We start from the raw sequence: 27,678 nt of genomic DNA, 5'->3' as shown, positions 1-27,678 counted from the left end.
TACACAAGGTAAAGTAGTCCCTGGAATTATTTTCATCAGTCTCTCGCACTTACTCTCTCTCAATCTCTGAAGCGAAATATGTAACAGGTTTGGCGAATGAATGATACTTATCGTGTTTCTTCATTGGAAATAAAGCTAATTCTGTACACAGATAAATAAGGGAAAGTGTTTCGTATCGGTGTCGGATACAAAACCTTTTTATCTTTACTTATAAATCAATCATTTGATTGTTAAGTTGTAATAATTAAGATAACAAAGTCTTGTAATCGAACATCGACACGAAAAACTACACCTTTCCGAGGTCTAAGGTAAAATCTACTCCTTTCTGTGTAACATCCCATGATATAAGATGTGAACCCGTCGACAGGGACGGATAAAATTCTAGCTGAGTTGGCTATTATGTTTTACGGGTAACAAGGTAAGAACACTGCTTGAATCATCTTCTGAGCTAAAACAAAAAAAAAAAAGAAAAAAAAAATCCTTCTTGGATCCGTTAAAAATAAATTTGGTGCTCATGAGTTCCAATAACCTTTTTGGATATTATGTCCCAAGTTTGCTCAGTATTATATAGGTCCTCAAAACATTATAGAACCCTTAGTTGGGATAAATAAAACAAAGAGACCGGTTTGAACTTTAACTGGAACTTGGATGCGTCATCAGAAGATCTACCTGTTTGTCTTTTAAGATGATTGGAACTAGCAACAGCCCTGCAACCTACTGTTAGAAACTAATTAAGCAAACATTTAGCGCAGCAGAAGAAAAATGACTAGGTAGAGTGTCCCGTGACATTAGAAAAATGACTTGAGTTGGGTGATGATACAAACGAATCCAAACTCGCATTTAACATCATAACATTAATCAGTTACCGTTGAAAAAAAAAAGAAAAAGAAAAAAGAGGAGCCAGGGAAGAGGCAGTGCATGGGAGGAGCAACCAGCAAACTCTATGTGCTGAGTGGTCCATCTCATGCTCAACCTCGTCCCTGTCTCCATCCATAAATACTTATAATTACCTTTTGCACATCAATTAATCCACCACTAACATGCTGCTGATGCAAACTTAGATCCCTAAATCCAAATCTTAATGTCATTGCTAATACTTCTATTTCTATTTATAAAATTGCAATGGACGACAGACAGAAAACTGAGAAAGACGTTTTGCTAGAAGAGGTAGTACACGCAGTAGTGCAAAGTACTAATTACCAAAAACATCCCATTTTGTCCTTGTACTACTAATTTTAGTATGTACTACTCACCCCTTTTGCTTAACCTTATTGTTAGTAATTAGTCATTACTTTACTAGCTTTTAGTAGCTAATGTAGTACTGCTGTACTGCGGTCTAATCTCACGATTCTCACCAACCCTAGTGGGTACATTTCCAGCCTTTCCCAGTTTTCCGTGTCTTAGCTTAGTCATGCATTGCAAAAAAATTTTGAAATTTTGCAGATGTATATGGAACTTACTCATGCATTGCGATTCTACTATATCTTTATATTTTGGAATGCTTGTTGCTGTTGGCCACTCTCTTCGATAAAAGAAGAGAAACAAGCTCATCAATAAGAATGTTGTAAAATTTAATCGGAATTTATAAATAATTATGATAACTCATTGATTGACAATGTCCGATTTGTAATAATCTTTTCTCAAAAGATTATGTTATTTATAACTAGTTTAAAATTGATAGACATTCCAACAATTATTACACTCAAAAAATAGTCACTCCCAAACTTTGCCTCTATGAACCAAAGGGATGAGCAACAAAATGAAAGAAACAGAAAAGGAGAGAAAATACAAGTGAAGATATACTGCGTGAGTGCGATCCTGTCGCTGCAACATACAGTCTAGGAGAGTAGGAGGATAAATATTATGTACTATTGACGTTCTTGTTTTTTCTTAGCAAGGAGAGGTTCCGAAATGCTTCCTTGCTTTGCAGAAGTTGAATCATCCTCGCCAGATTTCTTTGGACTTTGCCCTGGCTTGCTTTCACCACCACCCTGAAGATAAAGAAAAAATTAGATGCTATTCTCAATTCTTGATTTTAAAATTTTCTTGTGAAATTGGAGTAAGAAGCACAACTGGGGATAACTTACTGCTGCTCCTTTGCTAGCGATCATCCGCCGGATGGATGGAATTCGTGCAACTGATGTAGCAGCAGCAACTACTGCAGCGACTCGTATTCTGAGAAATAAGATCAAATCAAACGTGTTAAAATTCACAGGTAAATTTCAATAGCTCAACTCAAGAATCTCTTCTTATTACTGTACCTTTTGTGCACATCAATATATTCGTCTGTCTCATCTACTATCTCCTCCTGCCATTTGTTGATAGAAGAAAATGTACATATTTAGTTCAATTGGCACTGGAAACCAATAAAAGTAAACTAATGGCACCATACAATGTACATGCGCTTCTGATGGGAATGACTCTCAGTCTACATGCATAATTCCGCGTCATAGTGGAGCGCGATATGAGAGGAGACGGTAATTAAAGAAAACAAAAAACAAACGGCATGCATCAGTAGAGTTGGTAGTAAAAAAGTCAAATGACACTATGGATTTACCTGAAGAAGTTCTTCAAATATATCCTCCAAAGTAATGATACCAATGACGTCCATATCTTCAGTATCCTCAGATGAATTAGGCTGTCTATAGGTTGTGACATCATTTTGTTGAAAAGAGACATGTGACTGAGTGCTGCTCGAGCTTGAAATCTTCTCAATGTCAATAGCAGTCTCTTCTGATTCTTCATCCTGTCTGGGGAGTGGAGGAGTTGTTAACTTTAATGCTGCAACTGATTTCTTGGTTGTTCCTTTAGACTTCTTCACTACAGCTGCCATATGACTGCTTCCCTTCTGAAATTCATTAAGTGTATCATAGAGAGGCATGTCTGAAGGAACCCCGGGGAAAAATCAAGTGCAAGTATATATATGTTTGAGAAAGCAAGAAAAACGTAAACTTAACTGTGAAGGAAAGAATGTTTCCCAAATATATTAAACGAACCTAGGAATTCTCCTAATAGCAATGGCACTAACTGGGAGCTCTGTTTCAGCTCGTACTGTGAGAAGACTTTTAACCTAATCATACAAAAACAAGTCAAGAGCAAATTCTGAACAGTCTGCAATCAGCTTATTGTTCATATTGCCAGATACATATATATTCAGCCGCGAGCCTGTAGACTTATGCACCTACCAGTAGAAGTCCAATAATGTTTCGTGGATTTCCAGAATACACGGGAACCCGACTATGCCCCCGAGCAAGAATTTTCGCAATTGTTTCCCTGCATAAACAGAAAACAGATACTTTATGCATCAGTAATGTATAGATAAATTGAGAACAAATTTCCATCGAAAGTGATATGCACAGAGGTGAAATCTAGGCAAAACTCACCAATCCAGGTTCGAATCCAAATCCAATGAAAATGTTGAGTCGATAGGTGTCATAGCCTCCTCCGCAGTCTATTCACAAATATGAGAATTTTCTGTGTTCAGAATCCAACGGTAGCATATATTTCAGATCAAATTATTCAACTAATCAATAAGTTTTCTCGCGGATTAGCTACATGAATATATATGTAGCACCTAAGAACCAGATAATTTATTTACTGAATACATTGCAGTAATATGAGCTTTCATAATCCCACGAATTATTACAACGTGTACCTTTTCAGTTAAATCCAATGCCCCAGCAATAATTGTTGTCTCGTCGTGGGTTAGCTCACCCCCTTTACCTGCCTAAAAGAGAAAAGAGAAAACACGTTATCATGACTAGATGAAAGCTTTACATACTATAGCTTGTTCTTATAGCAGTGCTGCATTACAATATAGTCTTTTACATGTCACATGTGCTTCAAAACTTAAGAAGGTTTACCTCTTGGCCGTGCATAGAGACAAGAGCTTTTAACTGTGCTCGCGGAAATAATGCATCATTATGTCCAAGTACACAATCTAAAACCTGAAGGGGCATCGAAATGTAAGAATATACTCCAATCCACAACAACAAGAGAGCTGAAACATTAGATTGGCCAAATTAGAAGCAAGATAAACAAACTAAAACACCATTAGAAATATCGTAAATGGTACAGTTAATGTGATCTGAATTACATAAATGGTAATTACCTTTGCAATCGGGTAAGCTATTGGAGTGCAAATTATCATAAGAATACGTACAAGCCACACAAGATTTGCCCCCACGGCTAGTCCATATCTTGTGCATATTGCTTGTGGAATGACCTGCCACAAAAGGAATCAGTAGATAACTTACCGCCTTCTTTGCTCAACAAAAGAGGAAAATAAATCGCTTCCATCCTAAAAGCTTACTTTAAAGCTGAAGCAAAATGACTTAAAAAAAACAGGAGCAAAGTAAACAACTTACCTCTCCAAAAAATAAAACAAAAGTAACAGACAGCACAATCGCAATAATTGGATTGAACATCTTATCTAGAAATATAGGAAGAGCCTGCACATAGCAAGTAATCAGAAAGTGAGGACAAGGAGCATTGTTGTTTCTCATACTAGATGCAGCGAATTGCCAAACAAATGCAGTATACACATAAATTACTGAAATTTTTGATGATTCTCTTCTTCTTCTTCTTCTAATTTGACAGTTTTTGCATTACCAATAAAGTTTTGTTACTCATTAAAAAAAGGAACTCCAGTTACTTACTTCCATTGCACAAGCATTACATAAGAGCAAAGTCACAAGAAGCCGGTGTTGGTTTTGAACGATGGGTAAAATAGCAGCTGCATCAACATATACAATAGTTAACCAAATTAACCTCATGGACAATATTAATGCCAGATAATGTGGTTCTCAAGGTTTAAGTACCAAATTCAACAACACTAGAATTCTCCATGTAAATTGCTCAGTTTCAAGTACTAAAGCAAATATTGAACTAGCCCCATGACACATAATCCAATCTTTTGAAACCCCAGGAAATCAAAAGTAAAAATTTCAATCAATAACTTAAATCGAGAAGAAAAAAACAGAAGTTGTAACCTGCTTGTTGCTTCTCAGTAGGAGTACCACTTCTGTGCAGAATTTCAAGCTCAACAAGTCCAAGAGACATCAACCCCAAAGTTAAACCAGACATAATTCCAGCAAAAAGAACAAGAAAACATGAGATCCCAAGATAGATAAACCACCAAGAACTTCCAATTTCAACCTCATTTCCTCTTAAACCAAATTCTCTCGTTATCCCCCTAGCTATTTCCAATGCATTAATCATCATCATCTTTTCTTCCTTCTTCCTCTCTGAACTGTGCTAGAGAAAGTAGGGGGGATAAAATGGATAATTTACGGAATTGTTCTATAAAAGTTAGGCTTTGGAATCGTCATGTTTTGAACCAGAAGAAGAAAATATCTCCGTAAACTTTTTTATTTTAATCATTAATCTTTTAACTTTTATAAGGGCCCGCCAAAATGGTGCTAATAATGGCTCCCCACTTAGGTGAAACGTGTAGCATATGTCGACTACGGTTTAGGGGTTTCGCTGCATACGTGATACGGTCGATCATCTGAACATAACTGTTGTGTAATTTTTTGGTGGTAGGCGAGATTATATCATACAGACCTGCAGGTATCAAGATCAACAATTCAATGTTGACGCCGGTTTTCCCCGGGATTAATAACGTGGGTCATAGTCCTTCTATTCGGGATTTCCTTCGAGGAAATCCTCACGATATCTAGCATTTTTTTTATTATTATTATTCTAAAATAATTGTTTTCTAATTTTTAAAAATGGGGATCCGTTGATATGATTATTCTCATGGTACCGCATGATTTTGGAGTCTATTTTGTTTATAGAATCCAAAGTATAACGAATTTGAAGTTAATGTTTCGTTAATATGTCAGCTCTATATTCATACTACAAATAAGTTGAATTTTATGAAAACCTCTTTGATAGTGTAGTTTTGGGCACAACTTCTAGACAGAAATGTGTAAAGGTTGGTCTCTTTTGCAGGAAGTCATAGAACTATAACTCTCAATGAATCTAGAAATTAGGGCAAATTCGCAAGAGTCAGACTCCCTGTAGATATAAATCAATCCTTGCGAGATTCTATTGTATTTCCAATGTCCGACAATCTACAAATAACGTCAGAAATAAGGTATGAAAGACTCCTTCGATTTTGCCTATTATGTGGCTTCTTAGGACATCTGATGAAACGTATCCGAAGGTGAATCAATACAAGGATGGCATATATCAAAAAATGCCACCAGAATTACATCAGAAGGTGTATGATCTTATTGTTCTAAAGTAAAGTCGTTATATAGATGCTAACATCAAGTCTTATGAAAACGATACAGATTTCTTTAAGGAATCTAATTATCAGGATGATGAAGCTTTTGGTTCTCTAGGAAACATGAAATCAAATTCAACTGCAATTACATAGATGATGAGTCAGCATGTCAGATCGATAACAGCTAAGACTTTGCTTCCACGTCATCTGGTGACTCATTCAACGGTAAAGAAGATAACTTGCACAGGCAATTACCATCTTACAGTTTTATTCTGATGAAAGTAACCTAACGGTTAACAATTCAAATATTTATCGAGAAGATAACACTAATCAGAAGGGTGTGTTTCCTTCACTCATAATTGATCAAAATGTACAGTTTCTTTCTGACATAACTTCTCATACTCCATCACTGCAACAGTTGAATTCTGAATTAGCAAAGGGTAAATCAATATCCTTCAACCCACAAACTACTTCGGAAAAACTACAGTACAACAACTTTCAATCACTGGAAGTATCAGAGTCATTCAAATTTGTTACTAAGAAACTCAAATATTCTGATACAGAGTCTCAAGTAAGTCTATTGATGAGAACCTTCATCAACTTCTATCCAGGCCAAACTCTGGATCACGGGATAGTAACAGTGGATGGATTTAACGGAATCCCAGACAATCAAGCAAGACTACCAATAGGCGTAAATGGAAATCGATGGCTAGGGATTTTCGCAATGCCATTATTCCGGAACCAAGTACCTTCTGTGATAATAGAGGTACTAAACGAATGCAGGATGGATCATGCATCAATTCTGGAGACGTACAGTCAAACATGGGTAGAAGAATCGATGAGGATACTGATGATCAACGGGAGATGGTGGCTATCCCTAATAGGACGCACAGTCCATGTTAGTTTTTGCATGGAATTGTTGGGGGTTAGGGAATACCCAACAATTCAAACCTTAAAATATTTCCTGAAGAGTTCAAAACCTAACATGTTTTCCTCTCAGAAACAAAGTTATCGGAATCTGCATCTCTTTCAATTCTTCGTAAGTTTGGCTACTCCAAGTTTTGTGTTGTTCCGGTCATTGTCGGAGTGGTGGTTTATGGTTACTTTGGAAGGATGATATTGAAGCCGAGATTATTTTCTTTTCAAAGAATTTAATTCATTTGCAAGTGAAACAAAATGGTCCCTATCCAATGTGGAATTTGTTCTTTGTTTACAGACCACCTATATCTATATACTCCCAACATGTAGAAGGGCCTAAGTGTTTTATTGGTGATTTCAATGCTCTTTCTTCTGTCAGGGAAAATTTTGGGGGTGACCAATCGATGAATTATACAATAACTCACTTTAATAACTTCATTCGAGACAATCATCTTCTGGATTCGGGTTTTTCTGGTCCTGCATATACATGGAGCAACAGAAGATAGTTTCAAATCTTAATAAGGCAGAGATTGGATCGGGTTATTGCTTCACCATATTGGTTCCTTATTTTTGAAATATCTGGTGTTTTACATCTACCGAGAATATCAAGTGATCATTCCCCTATTATTTTAAACACATGCATAAATACTCTTCGTAATCCTCCTTCATATAAATTTTAAGCTTACTGCTGCACACATCCGGATTTTCTCAAAGTGGTTCTGGAAAGTTGAAACATTAATCTTTCAAATGCCTTGATTGGAAAATTAGCTTCTCTTGGAAGTTTCCTTAAAAGTTGGAGTAAAAACAAGATTGGTTGTATAAAGAGTAAGATCAGAAAGTTGAAAAGGAAATTACTTAGTATTCAGGGTCTCAACCCTACGGTAGCCGCTCTTCAACATGAAAATATTACTGTTGATCAATTGAATGAATACATCATTATGGAGGCTACATATTGGGAACAAAGAATGAAGATAACCTGGTGGAAAACTGGAGATCAAAATATAAAACAATTTCATTTATCGGTTCAGCAAAGAAGAAGGAAAAATAATATCTCGTGCTTACAGGGAAATAATAATTAGTGGATTACTAATCCAACTGATGTGGCAAAAGAATTAATTTATTTCTTCAAAAAATTATTTCAAGAGGATATGGATATCCAAGATCCAAGAAATTTACAGAGTTCTTCTTTTTATCTAAAAACAGATGACAATACTTCTCTTTCTTCAGTTCCTACTAGTGAAGTAATCTGGAGTGTGGTGAAAAATATGAATTCTTTTGGTTCACCGGGACCGGATGGATTTCCGTTGGTTTTTTACAAGAAGTGTTGGTCCATAGTGGGAGAAGATACAACAAAATTTATACAAAAAATTTTCAGGCTGGGAGAATTACCAAGTAAGTTGAATCATACTCGCATAAGCTTAATTCCGAAGGTTAAGAATCCAGCTACTTCCATGGAGTTTAGACCAATTTCTTTGTGTCATATTTTGTACAAGTTTGTAGCAGACATCATTGCAGTTCGCCTAAGTCCTTACTTAACTAGGTTTATCTCTTGGTCTCAAAATGCTTTTGTGAAGAATAGACAAATAACAGACAATATTGTTATTGCAAAATATTTATTTCACTCGATGCACAAGTCTAAGTCAAAACAAGGTATCTTTTCTCTTAAATTAGATATGTCGAAGGCTTATGACATAGTTTCCTGGTCTTTCTTGAGTTTTATGTTTCATCAAATGGGTATACATGATCATGCTCATAAACTAATAATGAACTGTATCTCTACTTCGACTTGCTCTATCCTTCTGAATGGTGCACCGTATGAGAATTTTGCAAGTGGAAGAGGATTACGTCAAGGCTGCCCATTATCTCCATCATTATTTATTATCTGTTTACAAGGATTATCCCAAATTTGAAACACAAGTCTTTACAGTGGATATAAGCTCAACAACCTGGCATCAATCAAGCATCTCTTGTTCGATGATGACTTGTTCTTTTTGGGGAAAAATTCAGAAACAAATGTGTACAAGTTAAATTGCATCTTGGACATGTATTCTTCCTTCTCATGTCAGATCATAAACTACTCAAAATCTTCGATTCATTTCAGTAATGGTTGTTCTCCTTACAATAAATGACGAACTATTCAGAAATTTGGGGTAAGAGAAATGAAAGTCAATGAGAATTACTTGGTGAAATCTGATTGTAGTATTGATACATTTGATCCACTAGTCTCAAAATTCAATACTATATTATCTGGTTACAGGTCCTTCTTTGTTAATATTGCGGGTAGAACAGTTTCGTCAAAAAATGTTTTGTCTGTTATTCCTAACTATTCTATGGGCACTAGTAAACTTCCGAAGGGTGTGACAAATCAAATCTCACATATTCAACGATCTTTCTGGTGGGGACATGAGACGAGCACAAGTAAATGTCAATTTATCAACTGGGAAAAATTAGAAAAAGCTAAAGAATACGGAGGTTTGGGCTTAAAAAATATGGAACAAGTGAATGTTTTATTGGTTTCAAAACTGGTTTGGCGTTTCTTAACTAGTGCTGATGCTTCATGGGTGCAGTTATACAAGGCTAAATATCTGCAGTCAGTTTCTTTTTGGGAATGACATCCAAAACCTGGTGATTCAAAGACTTGGAACGACATGTTGTCTGTCATAAACCTGTTTACAAACAAATGTTGTTGGTTCATTGGTTTAGGATGCTCTATTCACATCTGGAAAGATCATTGGATTCCATATTTACCGGGATTCAGGCCAAATAAATTTCGAGTTGAAATGGTATCAGATCTTTTCATTCAAGGACAAAAACAATGTAATATTTGATCTTCAATTACAATTATTTCCCCATGATCAAGTGGAAGCAATTATCAATATTTATATTCCACGGAATGATCAAGTGATGGATAAATTAGTTTGGCTAAAAACCCTTTCAGGCAATTTTATTACAAAGTCTTGTTACAAGCTTCAGGAGGACAATGTAGCTACAACCTCTTCGATATCAGCTTTTCCGTGGAGACTGTTTTGGAAAAAATGAATACCCAACCTAAAATTATATATTTCTATGGAAGGTGCTTCATAATGGATTGGTTGTTTATAAAAATTTATCAAGACTCAACACACATATTCAGAATGACTGCCCTTTATGCAACTCAGATGAAAAAACAATCCATCATATTTTCTTGTGAGTTCTAAAAAGCAGTGTTTCAAGAAATTCCTCTGTTCATCAATATACCTTAAAGGAATACATTATATGCAAATTATTTAACAATGGTTACAACATGCGAATCAATGAATAATGTTGAACCTAGGTTCGTGTATTTTGTGGAATATTTGGAAGATAAGGAACGATCTGATATTTAATAATTCCTACCATCGGTGCCACATTGTATTCACAAAGCTTTGTAGAATTTCAAGGTATTTGATCTTCATAATGCTTTGAACTTCTGTTCTGTAGTCCCTATTAATCAAATTAATACTGCAATCTGGAAATTTCCTCCTCCTTTCTACATCAAAATCAACGTAGATGTTGTATACAACAACGGAAAAGGTGCTGCATCAGCTGTAGCAAGGGATTCATCTGGTAATCACTTGGGAAGTGGTGCTATTTGCTTTGACTCTTTATATTCAACAGTAGCAGGGGAAAAGGAATAGGTTTTGGCATCCATCTGGCTTGAAGATTACAAGTAAGCAAAATCATTGTTGAAGGGGATGCTGCGGACATTCCTAAAACTACAACAGGGAACATGAACAAAATTCCATGGAGTATTCATTTCATTGTTCTCTCGATTCAAGATCGCGTCAAGGATTTTAGCGAGATTAGTTTTATTGTTGTTCCTAGAGACGCAAATTCTATTGCACATGACTTAATTCAATTTGTAATTTCAAACTTTATAAACAGATGGTGGGTTCATGATGAACCTCCTAATTTTATTATACAACACCTCATTTCTATTGAGGATTAATATCAATAAAAGTTTGTTTCCTTCAAAAAAAAAAAGTTGAATTTGTCATCCACCACTTTGAAAATCTTAACATTGAAATTAAAATCAGTAGATAGTAAAGTTCGCATATCTCGCAAATTGCATCTAATATAAAACTTTATAAGAGGAATATATCATCAAAATAACTAGCTTTAAATTTATCGCCGTTTAGGTATTATAAAATAAAAAAATGGCACTGAAATCGTGAGATGGTGCAGGAATAACCATTTATAACCATTTTTTTATAAGAAAGCAAATAAGAAAACCCCGAAATTGGAACATAATATTTGAAATGGTAGTCATTTTTTCTTTTGTTTGTTGATAGCTCCTACCATTTTTGTGCTCCTCCTCCAGATTGCTCAAAGCAATACCTTTTTTCTTTTTGGTACCGACTAGGTTGTGTTTTCTATCGTCACTTGTTTAAACCGGTTGATCAGGTTGATTGTTTTTTGGTGTCTTATCCAACCCTTCTTCCAATTGGGCTCTTTTTGCACATTTTCTAGTGTTTTTTCTTTAATGCCACAATTCCAGATTTGAGGAGGATATCTTCTTAGCAAGATCCTTCTTACTCATAGCATCATGTTTAATGGAATGGGTTTTACTTGTTTTCTTTGTCTCTTTCTGAGATTTACTTCTCTCGGCAGCTTCTCTTCCAAAAGAGAACATCATATTAATCATAAACTCTCTTGTTAAATTTATTAACAAAAGAGACACTAAGATAAACTGTGATTATTTCTTCCATGTCATTCCCAGTGGGAGAGATTTTTCTAGAGATTTCACTAGTATCTTCCACATAGCAATTTCATTGCATTTCTTATATGTGAATCCTATACTCTTGAGAGCTTGACGAGAGAAGTAAATCTCATAAAGAAATGAAATTGATGTCAAGTCCCTAGCTGTAGAAGAGCCATGTATTACTTACGAAATGTAATGGAAGATAAGGAGTATGAATAAGACTACCATGAACTCGGCATTGATGGCACTTCTGGAAATAAAAAGTTGCATCGTCCTCCACAGTTGGCCAATAATATTCCTCGTGAACCTGAAGAAATAACTTCCTCTTTCCCTAATGTTCTCATTCATGCATTTCCTTCAAAATTGTCAAGATTTCATGTTCGACGAAACATCTCTGTTTGCAATACAAGATTCTATCATGGAAGAAAACCTATTAGGTTTTCGAGTCAATTTGATTGCTCTTGTGGTAGATCATTGCCACGAAGTTATTCAATGTAAGGCTTTATCCAGTCCCATGCTTGATGGATCGTCAGAGCTTCTATTTGATGAGGAGGCATCTGCAATTGGAGCATGATCCTTGCAGCAATCTTGACAGGGTCTCCAAAGTGGGATAATGGTGCCCAAGCCTTCGGAGTCATATGTAAAGGATTACTACCAATGTTTGTCTGCATATCTCTTCATGGATGTGGTTGAGTTCTTCTCGCACCTCTTCGTCTCTGAGACACCGTGATAGAGATCCATCAGGGTTCGGGAAATATAATGCTCTGTGAAGAAAAAAAAATCTTAGTTTTAACAGGTTGATCTTCCCTTCTAGCAAGGAGCTGCTCGATTCACGAATGATTGGTGCCATCCAGTCATTTTTCTGGGTATATTCAACCTATGTGAGTCATGTAAATGATACAAAATAATTCTGAGCATTAAGCTGTGAACTACGATCCTCTATAAAGAAGATTGGGTAAAAGATAGAACTTGTTGAATCCAGATTGGACCTTATTGATGAGGAACTAGATGAATACAGAAAGAATACAGAAATTATGAGAATAATCTGGGAATCTCAGAGTAAACTCTTTTGGTTCACTTTTATAGGAAACTTCTTGTGAGAATTTATTCTTGTGTTCGAAAAGGATAACTAGTGTTTGGTATATCATATATTATGAGTACACAATCTATTTCCAGCGATTTTCATCTTGCACGTTTTTAGATTTATTTATTTAAATTCTATAGTTTTTGGAAGATGAAGTTGCAGTATTTAATCATTATTCGTTTAATGTATTGCAAAGTCTTATGAGATATATGTGGCATTTACTTTATGTGAATTGAATTGATATTTCATATATGCTCAAAATTTAAATCTATTATGTTTTCTGGACAAAAAATAGAACAAACTTTCTGAGATTTTTTCGTAGTATTGACCTACTTGTAATCACGCTTTTGTGTTGTTATTGCACTATCCACTCCACAAAATTTTCTTATGTTGAGTCATACCGATTAAAATTATCTCGTTTTCGTAACTGGTATTGAGATTAATTTATGTCGATGTTCAGGATACAAGTCCATGTGATTTGTTAATGTCGGACAAAATCCTTATTTTTCATTAAAGTAAGGTCACCCATCTTTTTCTCTTGGGAATGACATCAAATGGGGGAGAGCTCTTAAATGAACTTGTGCTTAATTGTTATATCTTTGTGGGGAGAGTGGATGTGGAATTTACAGGGGATGCTTGTATCTTAAATCTCCTAGATGAGCGCTAAGTATTTTTACTTTGTGATATCATCTAAATTAAAGTTGATATATAATCCTTTAATTTAAGTCTTGAAATATCTTTTGATTGAATTCATTATGATCCCATGGTTTTCGTACATTTTCCAATTTTTATTGACAAAAATGGGGAGAATTATATATATGTTTTATGGATCATTATGTAAGGGGGGAGTGAATACATATCTATAGGTTTCACCTAATATGCAAAAGATGTAAGTATATATTGAGGGGTAGAAACATATCACCGTTGTATTACTTCGAAGATGTGATATAATTGAAGTTTGGGGAAGCTAATAATACTATGTATGTGTATAACGACGATTATGAGTATTTATTTCACATTTGTTATCGCTACGGATATTAAGCAACAACGATGCTGAGTTGAACACATTCAGAATCATTGAAACTTGAAGTAACGAAGAATTCAAGCAGTTGAAGAACCAAAGAAATCAAGCATGATGGATTCTGGAGTTTTAAAGCTTTATTTTTTAATCCATATGTTTGATAGTTTTGTCACTAAAATTGACAAAGGGGGAGATTGTTAGAGCATTGCTTGGCCGAACTCACAAGTGTTGTTGTATTTTCTTTACATTCGCACTCCTTACGCCTCTTGAATTCCAGCAGGACTTCGCGCAATTGATTCCCTTAGATGACGTCACACCAACTAAGAGTTGCTTCAACTCAATTGAAGACTTTAAACCAAATCTGCCTCCCACGGATTAAGCCTATATAATTGATTTCCTGATTTACGATCGAAACGGATGATCAAATCAACTATAGGATAAAGGTGATGGAAATCGATAGAAATTTGACAAAAGTCTAGCTATCCTCAAATTCCGGATTTATGCAACCCAAAGTGCAGCCTAGATTATTATTCACCTCACAAGTATAAAACTTGCGGAATCACAAAGATGAGATGATTTTGAGAACTTTGTGATTTCTATCTATCTTGTTCAAGTGATAAATCAACGATCGAACAAGATCAGGATATTAAAGTTATCAAGATAAAAGATAATTGGACCTGGCTTCACAAATCCCAATGAAGTCTAATGATAGTTGTTAAACCCTAAAAGGATTTCTGGAGATGACGACTCTAGATACAACTAGGACACACCAAAAAGTATCAGGACTCAAATATCTCAGTTCCCAAGAGTTCCCCTTATATAGACATTCAAAGCATATATTTCTTTAGGTTTAAGCTAAAATAGCTTTGAAACCAAGCAAACAATATTAACCGTTAAATGAAAACTTTGTATCTTATTCACATAAAAAAAATATACACTCTGGTTCGGTAAACCGTAATTGAACCGTGTATAAAGACTATGTTCAATATGTTTAGCCAAAACTAGCCGGTTTGAACTTAAAAGCTTAACACTCATTTTCATGAACACAAAGACATTGATCTTGAGTCACAATCATGTGATCACATAAGTGCAGCCTAGATTATGACTTATGAAAACTTTGAATCTTATTCACACAAGTTTAACACTCATTTTCATGAACACAAAGACATTGATCTTGACTGTTTTTTCTATCGTCACTTGCTTTAAAGCGGTTGATCGGGTTGATTGTCCTTTGGTGTCTTATCCTACCCTCCATCCCATTGGGCTCTGTTTGCACATTTTTCAAGTTTTTTTTTCTTTAATGCCACAATTCCATATTCACTACAAAAATGTTGACTTTTAGCCACAGACATCTTGCCACGGATTCATACTAGTCGTTGCTATTAATGGCATGTTGCCACGGCTTAGCATAGGGCGTGGCAGTAGGGCAGTCATTTGCCACGGCCTGTAGAGTATTTGCTTCGGGATGTCAGTAAACCAATATTTGTCCGCTATGAAAATATCATAACACTTTAGTCACACGTAGTGGTTCGTGGGAACAGGTGGGTGCCATTCGCGGTTATATTATCCATTACTCATTAAGAAGGAATTGCCGAAAATTTGGTCCACGTTCTAAGAATAAAAGTGAACCCGCCCACTTTCTCCTCCTCCTTCTATTCTACTCGCACTACCATTTACCTGAGAGGCTCAAACCACCATAAAAAAACCTAAAATGGTTTATTTCCATTTCCCTGGAAGAGACGGCCTCAAACCTAGACTTCAATAAATTAAATCATCTTCTACTCCATTTTTCAAACCGCGCAAGAAAATCATTCCCACTTTGCTATCAATTGTTCACTTTTAAACCCTAAATCGTGTTACCCCTAGATATCCATTAAAATCAAATCAAAACTTAACCATATGTCTGGAATTTCCTCAATCTTGACAATGAAAAGATCATTTTATAAACACTCCCATACAGGTAAAGGATCTCCATTTCTGTTTCATTCTCTCGAAAAATCTGGATGGTTCTATTTTTATGTCTTAAAATTTAATTGCTTGTTTATTACAATTTTAGAGTTGATTTTTAAAATCTGACCGGGATTAATTCATCTTTCTGATCCACGTATATGGAATTTCGATATTGATTGAGTCGATTTTAGAGGGCAGAAGAAGAAAAGGAGAATAAGAGAAAGTGTCGGCGGCAGGGGTTCTTCTCATCAGAGGAAGATGAACTTCTGGGACGAGTTTTCTAGAAGGATTACTGGTATGGGTTTTTGTGTTTATGTTACTGTATGTATTCATGGGTTGCTGTATTATTAATGCAATTTGAATGAGTTATTGTCTGTGGTGTAATTTTATTTTGGATCTGTATAGGTAGAATAGCAGTTGTATATGTTAGGATTTGTGGCTTAATCTGACAGTACTGGATAACTACATTAAAATCGATTTAAGCAGATTTTTTGATATAAGGAATCGAGTACTTTCCCAAACTGGTAAGAATTTTGTTTACTTGTTTGTTGGATGTCCTGGTAAGTCGTACATTTAGAATTTCTTCAAACCCAAAATTTTAAATTCGGTGATGTTGCTTTGATATATTCAATTGTAGTGGTGATGCCCATCTCTTCTTTTGTCTTTAGAGTTGTTTTGAGTAGTTTTCCTTTGTTCTTCATTTGGGATCTTCCTGGTGAGGTGATAACCCACAAATCATCATATATTAACTGAAATCCCCATATTCATTTTCAAGTTATGAAGGTCTTATATTTAGAATTTAGTTATTGAAATCTTTGTTGGTGTATTTGTTAGGCTAGGCAAAGTTGATAAAGACAAAGCGGTACTTTAATAGCTTATGAAGCAGAAAGTACTATCCAAACAGGTCTGAAGAAAGTCTCCAACAGGTCTGGCAACAGACAGGGCGAAAAGCTTTGGGCTCCAGAAAACAATGTGAAAAGTTACCATAGAGATTTCTAGTTCAAATACATCTTCCTTATTGGTAAGTAGAAATTTTTTGCATTCTGCAAAGGTAGAGCTCTAAATAAGGGTGGGGAAAGTAACTTGTTCATGCATAATAATCGTCTTTATTGAAACTTGTGTACCGTTTTTTCTCTGACAGCTTTAAGGTACCATTATCTGCATGGGTTTGCTTTTCTATGCTGATGATTTTCCCACACACAACTTCATTGTCAATCAAACTATTTTGTAGCTCATGAGGTTCGACTTATGTTGTTTTTTTCCCTGTCACCATTTAAATTCCTATTATCTATGATGTGTTTTTGACCCTCCATTTGTCTTACTTGAATTTTTGTTTAGTAGTTCCATACTCTTCTTGTGGTTTTGTCATGGTTAGTTCTGTCATTTCTTTTTCAAAGTTTTGAAGTAACAACTATTCTTAGTTTATCTATGATATGTTCCATATTTTGTTTTATATCCTTCTACAGTTATTGATTTTTTCTTCTTGTTATGTCAGACTCAGAAAACACCAAATCAAGTCAAGTGATGCTAAAAGGGAACTAGCTCGTTAGTAAAAAGATCAAGGTTTGCTTGTCTCATTATAAAGCGTAAGAATAAATTATGTTTCTGAGATTGTGCAACATGTAATAGTTATATAATCATGATGATTCTCGAGTGCAGACGTCTGTAATGCATTTTTTTTTTAGTTTTGTTCACAATATTTACTAGGTAAGATAGTGTATGAACTTCTTACCCATTGCCACTAGCACTGAACTATGTAGGATTATCTGCTGTTTTTTTAGGTTGTCTGATTTTTTGCTGATATTTATCTTCGCAGGTAAATGCTAATGAAGTTGTCATCCACTTTTCACGCATGTACTACATGAAGATTTTGGGATACCTGATTCAATCCTCCATTAAAGTTTAAAGCCAAATGCGAAGATGTCTTATCAGAATCTGTTAGAGTTCCAGAGAAACCAGTTCATGTCAGTCATGTTTTTTATTTTGTTTCAATATCGCGAACTTACTGTTATATTATCTGATTCAGAAGCTTAATTGTGTTGGAATCATCTTGATGTATTTAACTTTCTTTAATGAATGAATGAAAACTTTTCATATTTTTTCTTGCCTGTATTTTTGGTGAATGATTTCAGTATGAAATGTTGATACTCAGCTAAAATCGAGCCATGAAAACTACAACGAACTGAGCATATATATCAAATAAAAAGAGTTGACAAGTGATCTTTTGCCACGGCCATAAGATGTGGCAAGAACTGTAAATCATGGCACACATGTGTGCTAAATAGTGACGGCTAGGAGCGGTAGCAAATGATTATATGGAATCTGCCACGACTTTAAACCGTGGCTAGTATCGTGGCAAATAGTATTAGCCACCGGACTATTTGTTACGGAGAGTTATCCGTGGCAAGTTATCTTTTGCCACGGATTTTTGATCAATTGCCACGACTCTTCGGTGTGGCTAAAACTCAGTATTTTTGTAGTGATTTGAGGAGGAGATCTTCTTAGCAGGATCCTTCTTACCCATAGCAGCATGTTTAATGGAATGTGTTTTACTATTTTTCTTTGTCTCTTTATGAGATTTACTTCTCTCGGCAGCTTCTCTTCCAAAAGAGAATATCATATTCATCATAAACTCTCTTTTTAAATTTATTAACAAAAGAGACACTAAGATCAACTGTGATTCTTCCATGTCATTCCCAGTGGCAGAGATTTTTCTAGAGATTTCACTATTATCTTCCACATAGCAATTTCATTTCGTTTGTTGTATGTGAATCCTACACTCTCGAGAGCTTGCCGAGAGAAGTAAATCTCAGAATGAGATGCAATTGATGTCTATTCCAGTTGTAGAAGATCCACGTACTACTTACGAAATGTGATGGAAGATAAGGAGTATGAATGAGATTGTTAGAGCATTGCTCGGTCGAACTCGCATGTGTTGCTATCTCAAGCATGTTTGTCAATGTTAGTGATCATAACTATAAGTCTTGATCTCTAGCCTATTTATAGATGTCTCGGACTAGGACATAGATAGTGTAGTTGAGCTTAGATCTCTCGACGTTCATCTCTTGAAGACGAAGAACTACTAAGGGGAGCTTGTGGAACTTATTCGACAAAAGGTATGTAGAGACTTGAACTCATCTATCACTTGGAAAGTCTATTTCTACTATCTCCTATATTAAGACATAAGTTGTGTTACGATATAGTTTTATCTATACACATTTGAGATTTCGAGCTGAGTATATCTCGCTTACATATTTCTCGAAATATGTGTTGGTAAGCTTTCTCTTCGACCAAGTTCATCTTATATCATGATAAAATTGCCGAGTAACATCTTACATGGTTTGCGTTATACAATCATTTGATGCAGGCTTGGAATGTTTCGATAATGATTATTTCAATATCTTGAAAATTGCTTTGATGCTAATAGTGTGTGAAAACGGCTATTGTCATTATAGAAGAATGTTTCAATGATTGAAATAAAGAGTTCATGATGTAACCATCTTTGGATATAAGCATATATAGTGTGTTCGCACATTAGTGTATAAATTCCATAAACCGGAAGCCAAGAGTATGCATATGTGTGTATACGAAATTGGTAAAGGAGCCAGGTTAAGTATGCGTACCCATATGCATACTGGCGGAAGTTCTCGAACCGAGAATTTCTGCTGAGTTTGGTTTTTGAAAAACTCTTAACTAGTCACCTTAAGTATACGTAACCGTACGCATACTGACGGAAGTTTTCGAACTGAAAATTTCTGCTGAGTTTGGAAACTTTACAAACTCAAAAAACCGGTTGCTTAGGTACGCATACTTAAGCTGGTTACTTTGTCAAATCGGTCATTTCATGGACTTAAACATTTAAATCATAAGGAATGCAATCTTTGCAAACCGTGGCTATAATTTCTATGATTGATTCAAGTGAATCAAACCGATTTGGTTTCAATTGTGTTTTCTAAACAATTGAACAACTCTTTAACTAGTTTTGTTTGAGTCATTTGAACTAGTTATGGTTAAGATGAATAAGTTTGATATGAGAGTAATCATATGGATAACCACGGTTAACTATTTGTGAACTAACCTGGTGTACACATTTAAGTACGGTTACATAAACCTAAATGAGGGTACATTTCATTTGTGTGTAACAAGCTAAGTTCGTTCTAACGGTTGAAAGATATTAGCTTGGTTGAATCAGGTTTTTCATCTAACGGTGAATATTGAATGCTTTGTTAACAAGGTAACTTGCATTGCAATCCCTGATTTGAAAACTATATAAAGGAGAACTCTAGAAACTGGGAAGACTAATCCTCACACCTCCTGTGTGTTACTAGTTACATAACAAGAGTTGATTGTCCTTTAATCTTAGGCTTCTTCTCGAGACCCTGTAGGTTAACGACTTTAAGACTTCATTGGGATTGTGAAGCCAGACCCAACTATTATCTTTGTAGTTGCGTGATCTAATCTTGATGTTTCTATCATGTTGAGTGCAATTGAAATAATTGGCTCGAGATTTTATATCTCTGATAGCCAAGATAGAAAAGTAATCACAAACAAACTTCGTCTCATCGTTTGTGATTCCACAATAACTTGTTTTGCTAGTCGATTAAGTTTATTGTGAGGTGATTGATAATACTAGGTTGTTCTTCGGGAATATAAGACCGGTTTATCAATTAGTTCATGTTCACCTTGATTTATCAAAAGACGGAACAAAAACTCTTGGGTACTTCTCTGGGAGACAGATTTATTCAATTCTACAGACTTTTCTGTGTGAGACAAATTTGTCTATCAAGTCTTCTACTTTGGGTCATAGCAACTCTTAGTTGTGGGTGAGATCAGCTAAGGGAATCAAGTGCGTAGTATCCTGCTGGGATCAGAGACGTAAGGAACGCAACTGTACCTTGAATCAGTGTGAGATTGATTAGGGTTCAACTACAGTCCAGTCCGAAGTTAATTGGTAGTAGGCTAGTGTCTGTAGCGGCTTAATACAGTGTGATGTTCAATCTGGACTAGGTCCCGGGGTTTTTCTGCATTTGCGGTTTCCTTGTTAACAAAATTCTGGTGTCTGTGTTATTTCTTTTTAGCATTATATTTTGCTATATAATTGAAATATCACAGGTTTTGCGTTAAGATCAATCAATTAGAATATCCAACCTTTGGTTGTTTATTTACATTGATTGACACTTGAACATTGGTCTTTGGTACCGTTCAAGTAACTCCTCTTATATGCAATCAGGCTCGCAGACTTCTATTTGCTGATTGCGGATTGAATTAAGAGTTAGAGATATTAAACTCTTTGATGTACTTTATTCTAGATTGAGTCTGACTGTCTAGAAGTACGATTCAAAGAAGCATGCCATCGTTGAGGGAAACAACCTTGATATTCTTTCCTGAAGTACTCTTGTGGGAAATATTAAATTACTTGATCTTGATCAGAGTGCAGTCAGAACTTCTGCATTCAATGTTGTATTCGTTCCAAGAAAAGCCTCCAATTTGTCATGGGCTAATGAATGTTGTTCTAGTCATGTTGATATTAATAAATCACCGATAACACAAAAGATCAAGGATATGGTAATGAAAAGCAAAAGATGTGAGAGATTGTCTTCTCTCTCTATTGCTTCTGATGATTCAAGTCAAGAAAAATCTCAGTATCACAATGAGTTACATTCTACTGCAGTGTGTACGGAAAGTTCAACCTTTTCAGCAGAAGTTTCTTGTGATTCAAACTCCAGTTTGGAATGCGAATCTGAGACTGAGATCATAGAATTTCTGGATAAGTTTGAAGAAATTAACCAGGAAAATATTCAACTAAAAGAATTGTTGAATAAACTTGAGTCATCACTACAAGTGAAATCTCTTGAGAATGACTGTCTTAATGATGAATTCACCAGAACCCTATTACTAAAGGAAAAAAATATAAATTCTCTCAAGTGTGACCTGCAAAGGTTGTCAGGAAGCTCAGACAAAATTTCAGCAATGTTATTTGGTCAAAAGGCTTTCGGAAACACACAAGGTTTAGGGTTCAAAGGAAAGACTGTTAGCACAACAAACTGAGTTATTCCAACCAACTTTGGATCAGTCAAACCTGAGCATTGTGATAAACATGTTCCAAATATACAAAGAAAATCCTCTTTGCTCTGCTCCTTTTGTGGAAGTACAAGCCATGTCCAGAGTAAGTGTTGGAGATTCAAGAGAAACTGTAAAAGAATTACCAAACTTCAAGAGGACATGCAAACGATGAATCTGACTATAGAGAAACAGTCTGAGACGTCTAGGTACAAGAAGAAATCCAAAAGAATCAGAGGCAGACGAGGTAAGTCTGTCTACTCAACAAAACTTGAAATGTCACCCGGTGACACAAGATGTTAACACTCTGTTCACTTTATTACTATCTAAACCATAGTAATAAATCGTATCCTTATTTTGGACTTGAAAAATAAAGATTACTTCGAGGTTGATTCAAGTCTTGTAAATATTTTGTTGATTTTTCTGTTCCATGTTGAGCAAGTAAATATTTTATTGTCAAGATTGATAATGGATCATGGACCGGGGAGACTTTTTCAAGGTCCTTTAGGATTTTGCTATCCTGAAGTCTATTTATGTTCATTTGTGACCATCACCGTTCTTTACATTCTTTTCTAAAGATACAGTCTCATGGCCCCTATAACTAGAGGTACCACAAAAAGAGATGATGTAGAAGCAGTTAACGTGTATCTGTGTGAAGGAATTGCTTCTTCAATAAAAAGGAAGACGAAAAACACGACTGATGATCCAGGTTCTTCCTCTAACTGCCTATTGTTTGTTTTTCATTCCGATAATAACTTTAGGGCTATGGTGGAGGATTTCATCAGGAAAAGAAATGGTTTAAAATCTTGAATTATTTATTCTCTAAGAGATATCTCTCACTATGAACACATGTTCTAACAAAGAACACTCTGCGTGAACTGAAAAGAGAACTTAGTGAGTTAGCTGATATTTCTGAAGATTTGGAGGAGTTGAATGATCCCATTATCAATAGCTTTTTCAATAATGAGAAGGAATTCTCTGTAGATGCCATGAGAAATCTCTACAATGTCTAGTAAATCTTCTCTTTATGTTTTTAGAAGAATAACTAGGGTTTGGAATAGCCATTATTGTGAGTACACATAGCTATGTCCTACGATTTTTCATCTTCATGTTTTTAGATTTATTTATTTAAATTCTAAGTTTTTGGAAGATGGTTTTTGCAATTTTTAATCTTTATGGTTTTATATATCGCAAATTGTTATGGGATATGTTGTTTACGTCCGTGAACCTGTGACCGTCCCATACGTGTTCAAAAGTTATCTCTATTATGTCGATATGAATGTATTGATGGAAGATAGAATAAATTTTTGACATTACAAAAGTTAAAGCTTTTTATGTCATTATTTGATGGAAGAAAGGATAAAACTTTTTTGTACAAGGATTAAGCCTATTGTATGTCATTGTGCAAATAGTGATGGAAAATAGGATGAATCCTTGTCTATTCCGCAGTATTTGGTCGATCTCCGATCCACATTTTTGTGCATATACTGTGTTGTTCCATAAGGTTTCTTATGTTGAGCACAACCGACTGAGTTGATCATTCTCTTATGATTAACTTAGTTGTTTCTCCGTAAGGTTCCCTATGTCGAGCATAACAAACTAAATTAATCATTTTGTTTTGGTTATTTTAGTTGTTGCTCCGTAAGTTCTCTTATGTCGAGCATGACCAATTGAATTGATCACTTTGTGGTTAATTTGGTTGTGTATTTCAATTAAATTAATCATGGGATTTCTTGTGATTAATTTAGTTGTATTTTTCGATAGAACTAACCATGGATTCTCTTGTGGTTATTTCAATTGAATATTTTTGGATTCAAATTCATGTGATTTTTTTCTCCAAAAGTAAGGTCGCCTTTGTTGTTCCTTCGGGGATGACATTTTATGGGGGAGAGTTCATTTTGAACTTGTGCTTAATTTCCAAATCTTTGTGGGAGTGCGGCTGTGGAATATTTAGGGGTTATCTTGTATCTTTATTAACTCCTTGATGAATGCATTTAGCTTCGGATTTATGATTGCATCTAAATTTGTTGGTATGTTAATACACCTGTTGGTCATGAAGTATCTCCGTGGAAATTTCATTAGGATCCCACTAATTTTCGTACCTTTGCCAAATTTTTTGACAAAAAGGGGGAGAATTAATGTGTAGTTCATACTACAAACACATATGCTTTACGGATCATTATGTAAGGGGGAGTGGTATTCATGTTGAGATATGTATTGACTAAGGGGGAGTGATACATATCACCATAGTATTGTTGTCAAAGTTGTGATACAATTGAACTTTGATGTTGTGTAATAATACTATGACACTGTATAACAATGATTGAGAGCATTGTGTTTTCTCATTGTTATAGCTACGGATCTTCAACAACTGTGATGCTAAACTTACAACCTTTAGGATCACGGAGTACTTGGAAGTGACGAAGATTTCGAGTCGCGTTGAAGATGCCAAGGAGATCAAGCATGTGGATGAGAAACTACATTTTTTTTTTATTTTTTTTGTAATCCATATGTATTGATAGTTTTGTCACTAAAATTGACAAAGGGGGAGATTGTTTGAGCATTGCCGGGTCGAACTCGCATGTGTTGCTATCTCAAGCATGTTTTTCAACGTTAGTGATCAAAACTATAAGTCTTGATTTATAGCCTATTTATAGATGTCTTGGACAAGGACATAGATAGTGTAGTTGAGCTTAGATCTCTCGACGTTCATCTCTTGAATACGAAGAACTACTAAGGGGAGCTTATGGAACTTCTTCGACAAAAGGTATGTGGATACTTGAACTCATCTATCACTTGGAAAGTCTATTTCTACTATCTCCTATATTGAGACATAAGTCGTGTTACGATATAGTTTTCTCTATACACATTTGAGATTTCGAGCTGAGTATATCTCGCTTACATATTTCTCGAAATATGTGTTGATAAGATTTCGCTTCGAACAAGTTTATCTTATATCATGAGAAAATTGCCGAGTAAGATATTACATAGTTTGTGTGATACAATCATTTGATGCAGGCTTGGAATGTTTCGATAATGATTATTTCAATATCTTGAAAAATTGCTTTGATGCTAATAGTGTGTGAAAACGTCATTATAGAAGAATGTTTCAATGATTGAAATAAAGAGTTTATGATGTAACCATCTTTGGATATAAGCATATATAGTGTGTTCGCACATTAGTGTATAAATCCATAAACCGGAAGCCAAGAGTATGCATATGTGTGTATACAAAATTAGTGAAGGAGACAGGTTAAGTATGCGTACCCGTACGCATACTGGCGGAAGTTCTCTAACCGAGAATTTCTGCGGAGTTTGGTTTTTGACAAACTCTTAACTAGTCGCCTTATGTATGCGTACCCGGACGCATATTGGCGGAAGTTTTCGAACTGAAAATTTCCGCTGAGTTTGGAAACTTTATAAAATCAAAAAACCGGTTGGTTAGGTACGCATACTTAAGCTAGTTCTTTTGTCAAATCGGTCAGTTCATGGACTTAAACATTTAAATCATAAGGGATTCAATCTTTGCAAATCGTGGATATAATGTACATGATTGATTCAAGTGAATCAAACCGATTTGGTTTCAATTGTGTTTTCTAAAAAATTGAACAACTCTTTAACTAGTTTCATTTGAGTCATTTGAACTAGTTATGGTTAAGATGAATAAGGTTGATATGAGAGTAATCATATGTCTAACCTCGGTTAGCTATTTGTGAACCAACCTGGTGTACATGTTCAGGTACGGTTACATAAACCTAAATGAGGGTACATTTCATTTGTGTGTAACAAGCTAAGTTTGATCTAACGTTTGAAAAATATTAGCTTGGTTGAATCAAGTTTTTTATCTAACACTGAATATTGAATGCTTTGTTACCAAGGTATAGATGGGGAAAAACGATTTGCTGTTTTTTCAGGGAATTGAAGAGACGAGCGTGTTGTCGAGACTCCTAAATCGAGCAAACTGTTCAACCTCACATGGATGCACTGCAAAGGGAGTGCTTAGATTCGAGAGATCAATCTATAGGACTCCAGTCTAAACCAAGTCAATGGTCGTTCCAGAGTCAATTCGGTCACAAAGAGGGAGATGGGTTGATTTATAGGAGGTAAGCTGAGAATTGCGTGGGATCAATGATGATCAAGGATTGTTGAAGGTTTCTGCAATTTCTGTGAACTGATGAGTTCGAATAAGTTCTGGTAGATTGATGAATTCTTGAGAGTAATTGCTCGAAAAATTCTGTGTATACGAATGTTGATGTTCCCTTCAATCATGGATTCAGAGACATATTTATATTGTCAGAATAGTAAACATTGATCCCTGTAAGGGACATATTTATATTGTCAGGCCGTGCGGAGACTTGGTTAACCATCCACCCACTACTTTGATAACTCCTTCAACCGTTTGCACGACTTACTCACATTTATCATGTGGATGAATCCACGTGCCGTAGGCCGCCAGACCAAACCCTAATTGATATTCCCCCATGCGACGTGATTGATGTCTCACGAATCGTGGAGTCTGTATGACAGACGTGCATTTAACTAGCCAGTTGTTGACTATTTAGACAATGAGTCTAGGTTTTTGTTGAATTGAGCATGAGTGACGAAATTCATGGATCGAATATGTCTGTTGAGACGTAGTTCTTTGAATGATGTTGACATTGCGCATATTAGCAAAGATTGTAAATTCAGCGATGAATTACTGAATATTGATAGTTGGATCAATATCCAAGCAACTGAGCAAGTATTGCTCAATTCGACGAATTACTGAATATTGATAGTTGGATCAATATTCGAGCAACTGAGCAAGTATTGCTCAATTCGACGAATTATTTATTGGTAACGTGACCCAATAAAATATTAATTAAAATACCGGTATACTACCAAATATTATATGATTAATCCAGATGTTGATTGTTGAATCAACATAAATTCATTAGTATTTGAATCTTGCTCAGAATGATGATTTGTGGAACGCTTATTCGAAACCCTAATTTTTGATCAATTGTTCATCAATTGGTGAATCACTGAAAATAGGCCATGAGTGATCGAGGGACCGACCACATGGGATGATGGACGTCCATGTGGCGCCCAAGTGCTCGAGTGAGCATGCACCAGGGTCTTTAGTTGGCCAGTTGGTGAAAGAATGATGATTTAAATGTCGGTTTCATCATTTATTGAAATAGTGCTCAATTGAGCATCAGGTGATAAAACCTAATTATGGAGAAGTAAGGGACCAACCAAGAGGTCATAAGACCGGCACTTGGTGGTCGTGGGACCAGATGATGGTCGTTTGAGCAAACTCCAGGTTGGTTGGAAAGAGTTTGGACCCAGTATGAGCGATTGCGCAAATTAGGTCAAAATTATGAAAACGTATGGGACCGGCTCGTTACAAACCTTAGAGCCTCCCTTGGTCGATCAAGGGAGCATTCCCGTGTCACCATAATGCCCGTATCTCAGTCCTGAAAGTTTCGGTATTTTCTACTGTGCGTTTGAGCAATATGTTGAATTTTCAGAAGAGTTTGATCTTTGACTGAAAAATTCTTGATTTTGCTCGAATGAGCAAAGTAGAACTTTGCTCGTTTCATCAAATTTTGAGAATACTAAAACAATGATATTTTAATATTTTTCGTGAATAGCCTAGTCGGTCATGTGACCATTTGACTTTTTGGCTTTTTCATGGTTTGAGCAATATT

At 35.5% G+C, this 27,678-nt stretch overlaps 1 protein-coding gene and 1 long non-coding RNA gene across 7 annotated transcripts; one reads left to right on the top strand and one right to left on the bottom strand.

Moving 5' to 3' along the window:
* Positions 1-1,565: 1,565 nt before the first annotated feature.
* Positions 1,566-5,350, bottom strand: LOC113333134 (DUF21 domain-containing protein At4g14240-like). Of its 4 annotated transcripts, XM_026579637.1 has the most exons (13): positions 4,992-5,349; positions 4,659-4,735; positions 4,368-4,451; positions 4,112-4,225; positions 3,864-3,947; positions 3,656-3,727; positions 3,384-3,451; positions 3,186-3,273; positions 2,997-3,070; positions 2,558-2,894; positions 2,262-2,308; positions 2,088-2,175; positions 1,566-1,991 (listed from the first exon to the last, which is right to left on the bottom strand). In XM_026579637.1, the coding sequence occupies exons 1-13, from the start codon at positions 5,224-5,226 to the stop codon at positions 1,869-1,871; spliced, it is 1,491 nt and encodes a 496-aa protein (XP_026435422.1). In that variant the 5' UTR covers positions 5,227-5,349; the 3' UTR covers positions 1,566-1,868. The 4 variants fall into 4 exon arrangements, with proteins under 4 accessions (XP_026435422.1, XP_026435423.1, XP_026435424.1 ...); XM_026579638.1 differs by lacking the exon at positions 2,997-3,070 and having other exon boundaries at positions 2,558-2,848; XM_026579639.1 differs by lacking the exons at positions 1,566-1,991; positions 2,088-2,175; positions 2,262-2,308 and having other exon boundaries at positions 2,668-2,848; positions 4,992-5,350.
* Positions 5,351-15,589: 10,239 nt separating this feature from the next.
* Positions 15,590-18,015, top strand: LOC113332950. Of its 3 annotated transcripts, XR_003351729.1 has the most exons (6): positions 15,590-15,935; positions 16,117-16,220; positions 16,760-16,946; positions 17,067-17,164; positions 17,421-17,488; positions 17,742-18,015. It is a non-coding gene; the product is annotated as an uncharacterized LOC113332950 (long non-coding RNA). The 3 variants fall into 3 exon arrangements; XR_003351727.1 differs by having other exon boundaries at positions 16,117-16,946; XR_003351728.1 differs by having other exon boundaries at positions 16,117-16,946; positions 17,421-17,511.
* Positions 18,016-27,678: the final 9,663 nt, after the last annotated feature.

This window comes from Papaver somniferum, unplaced genomic scaffold (assembly GCF_003573695.1).
Source record: "Papaver somniferum cultivar HN1 unplaced genomic scaffold, ASM357369v1 unplaced-scaffold_132, whole genome shotgun sequence".
Taxonomy (NCBI): Eukaryota; Viridiplantae; Streptophyta; class Magnoliopsida; order Ranunculales; family Papaveraceae; genus Papaver; species Papaver somniferum.
Note: the sequence above shows the minus strand (reverse complement) of the source record. Positions and strands in the feature narration are given on the sequence as shown.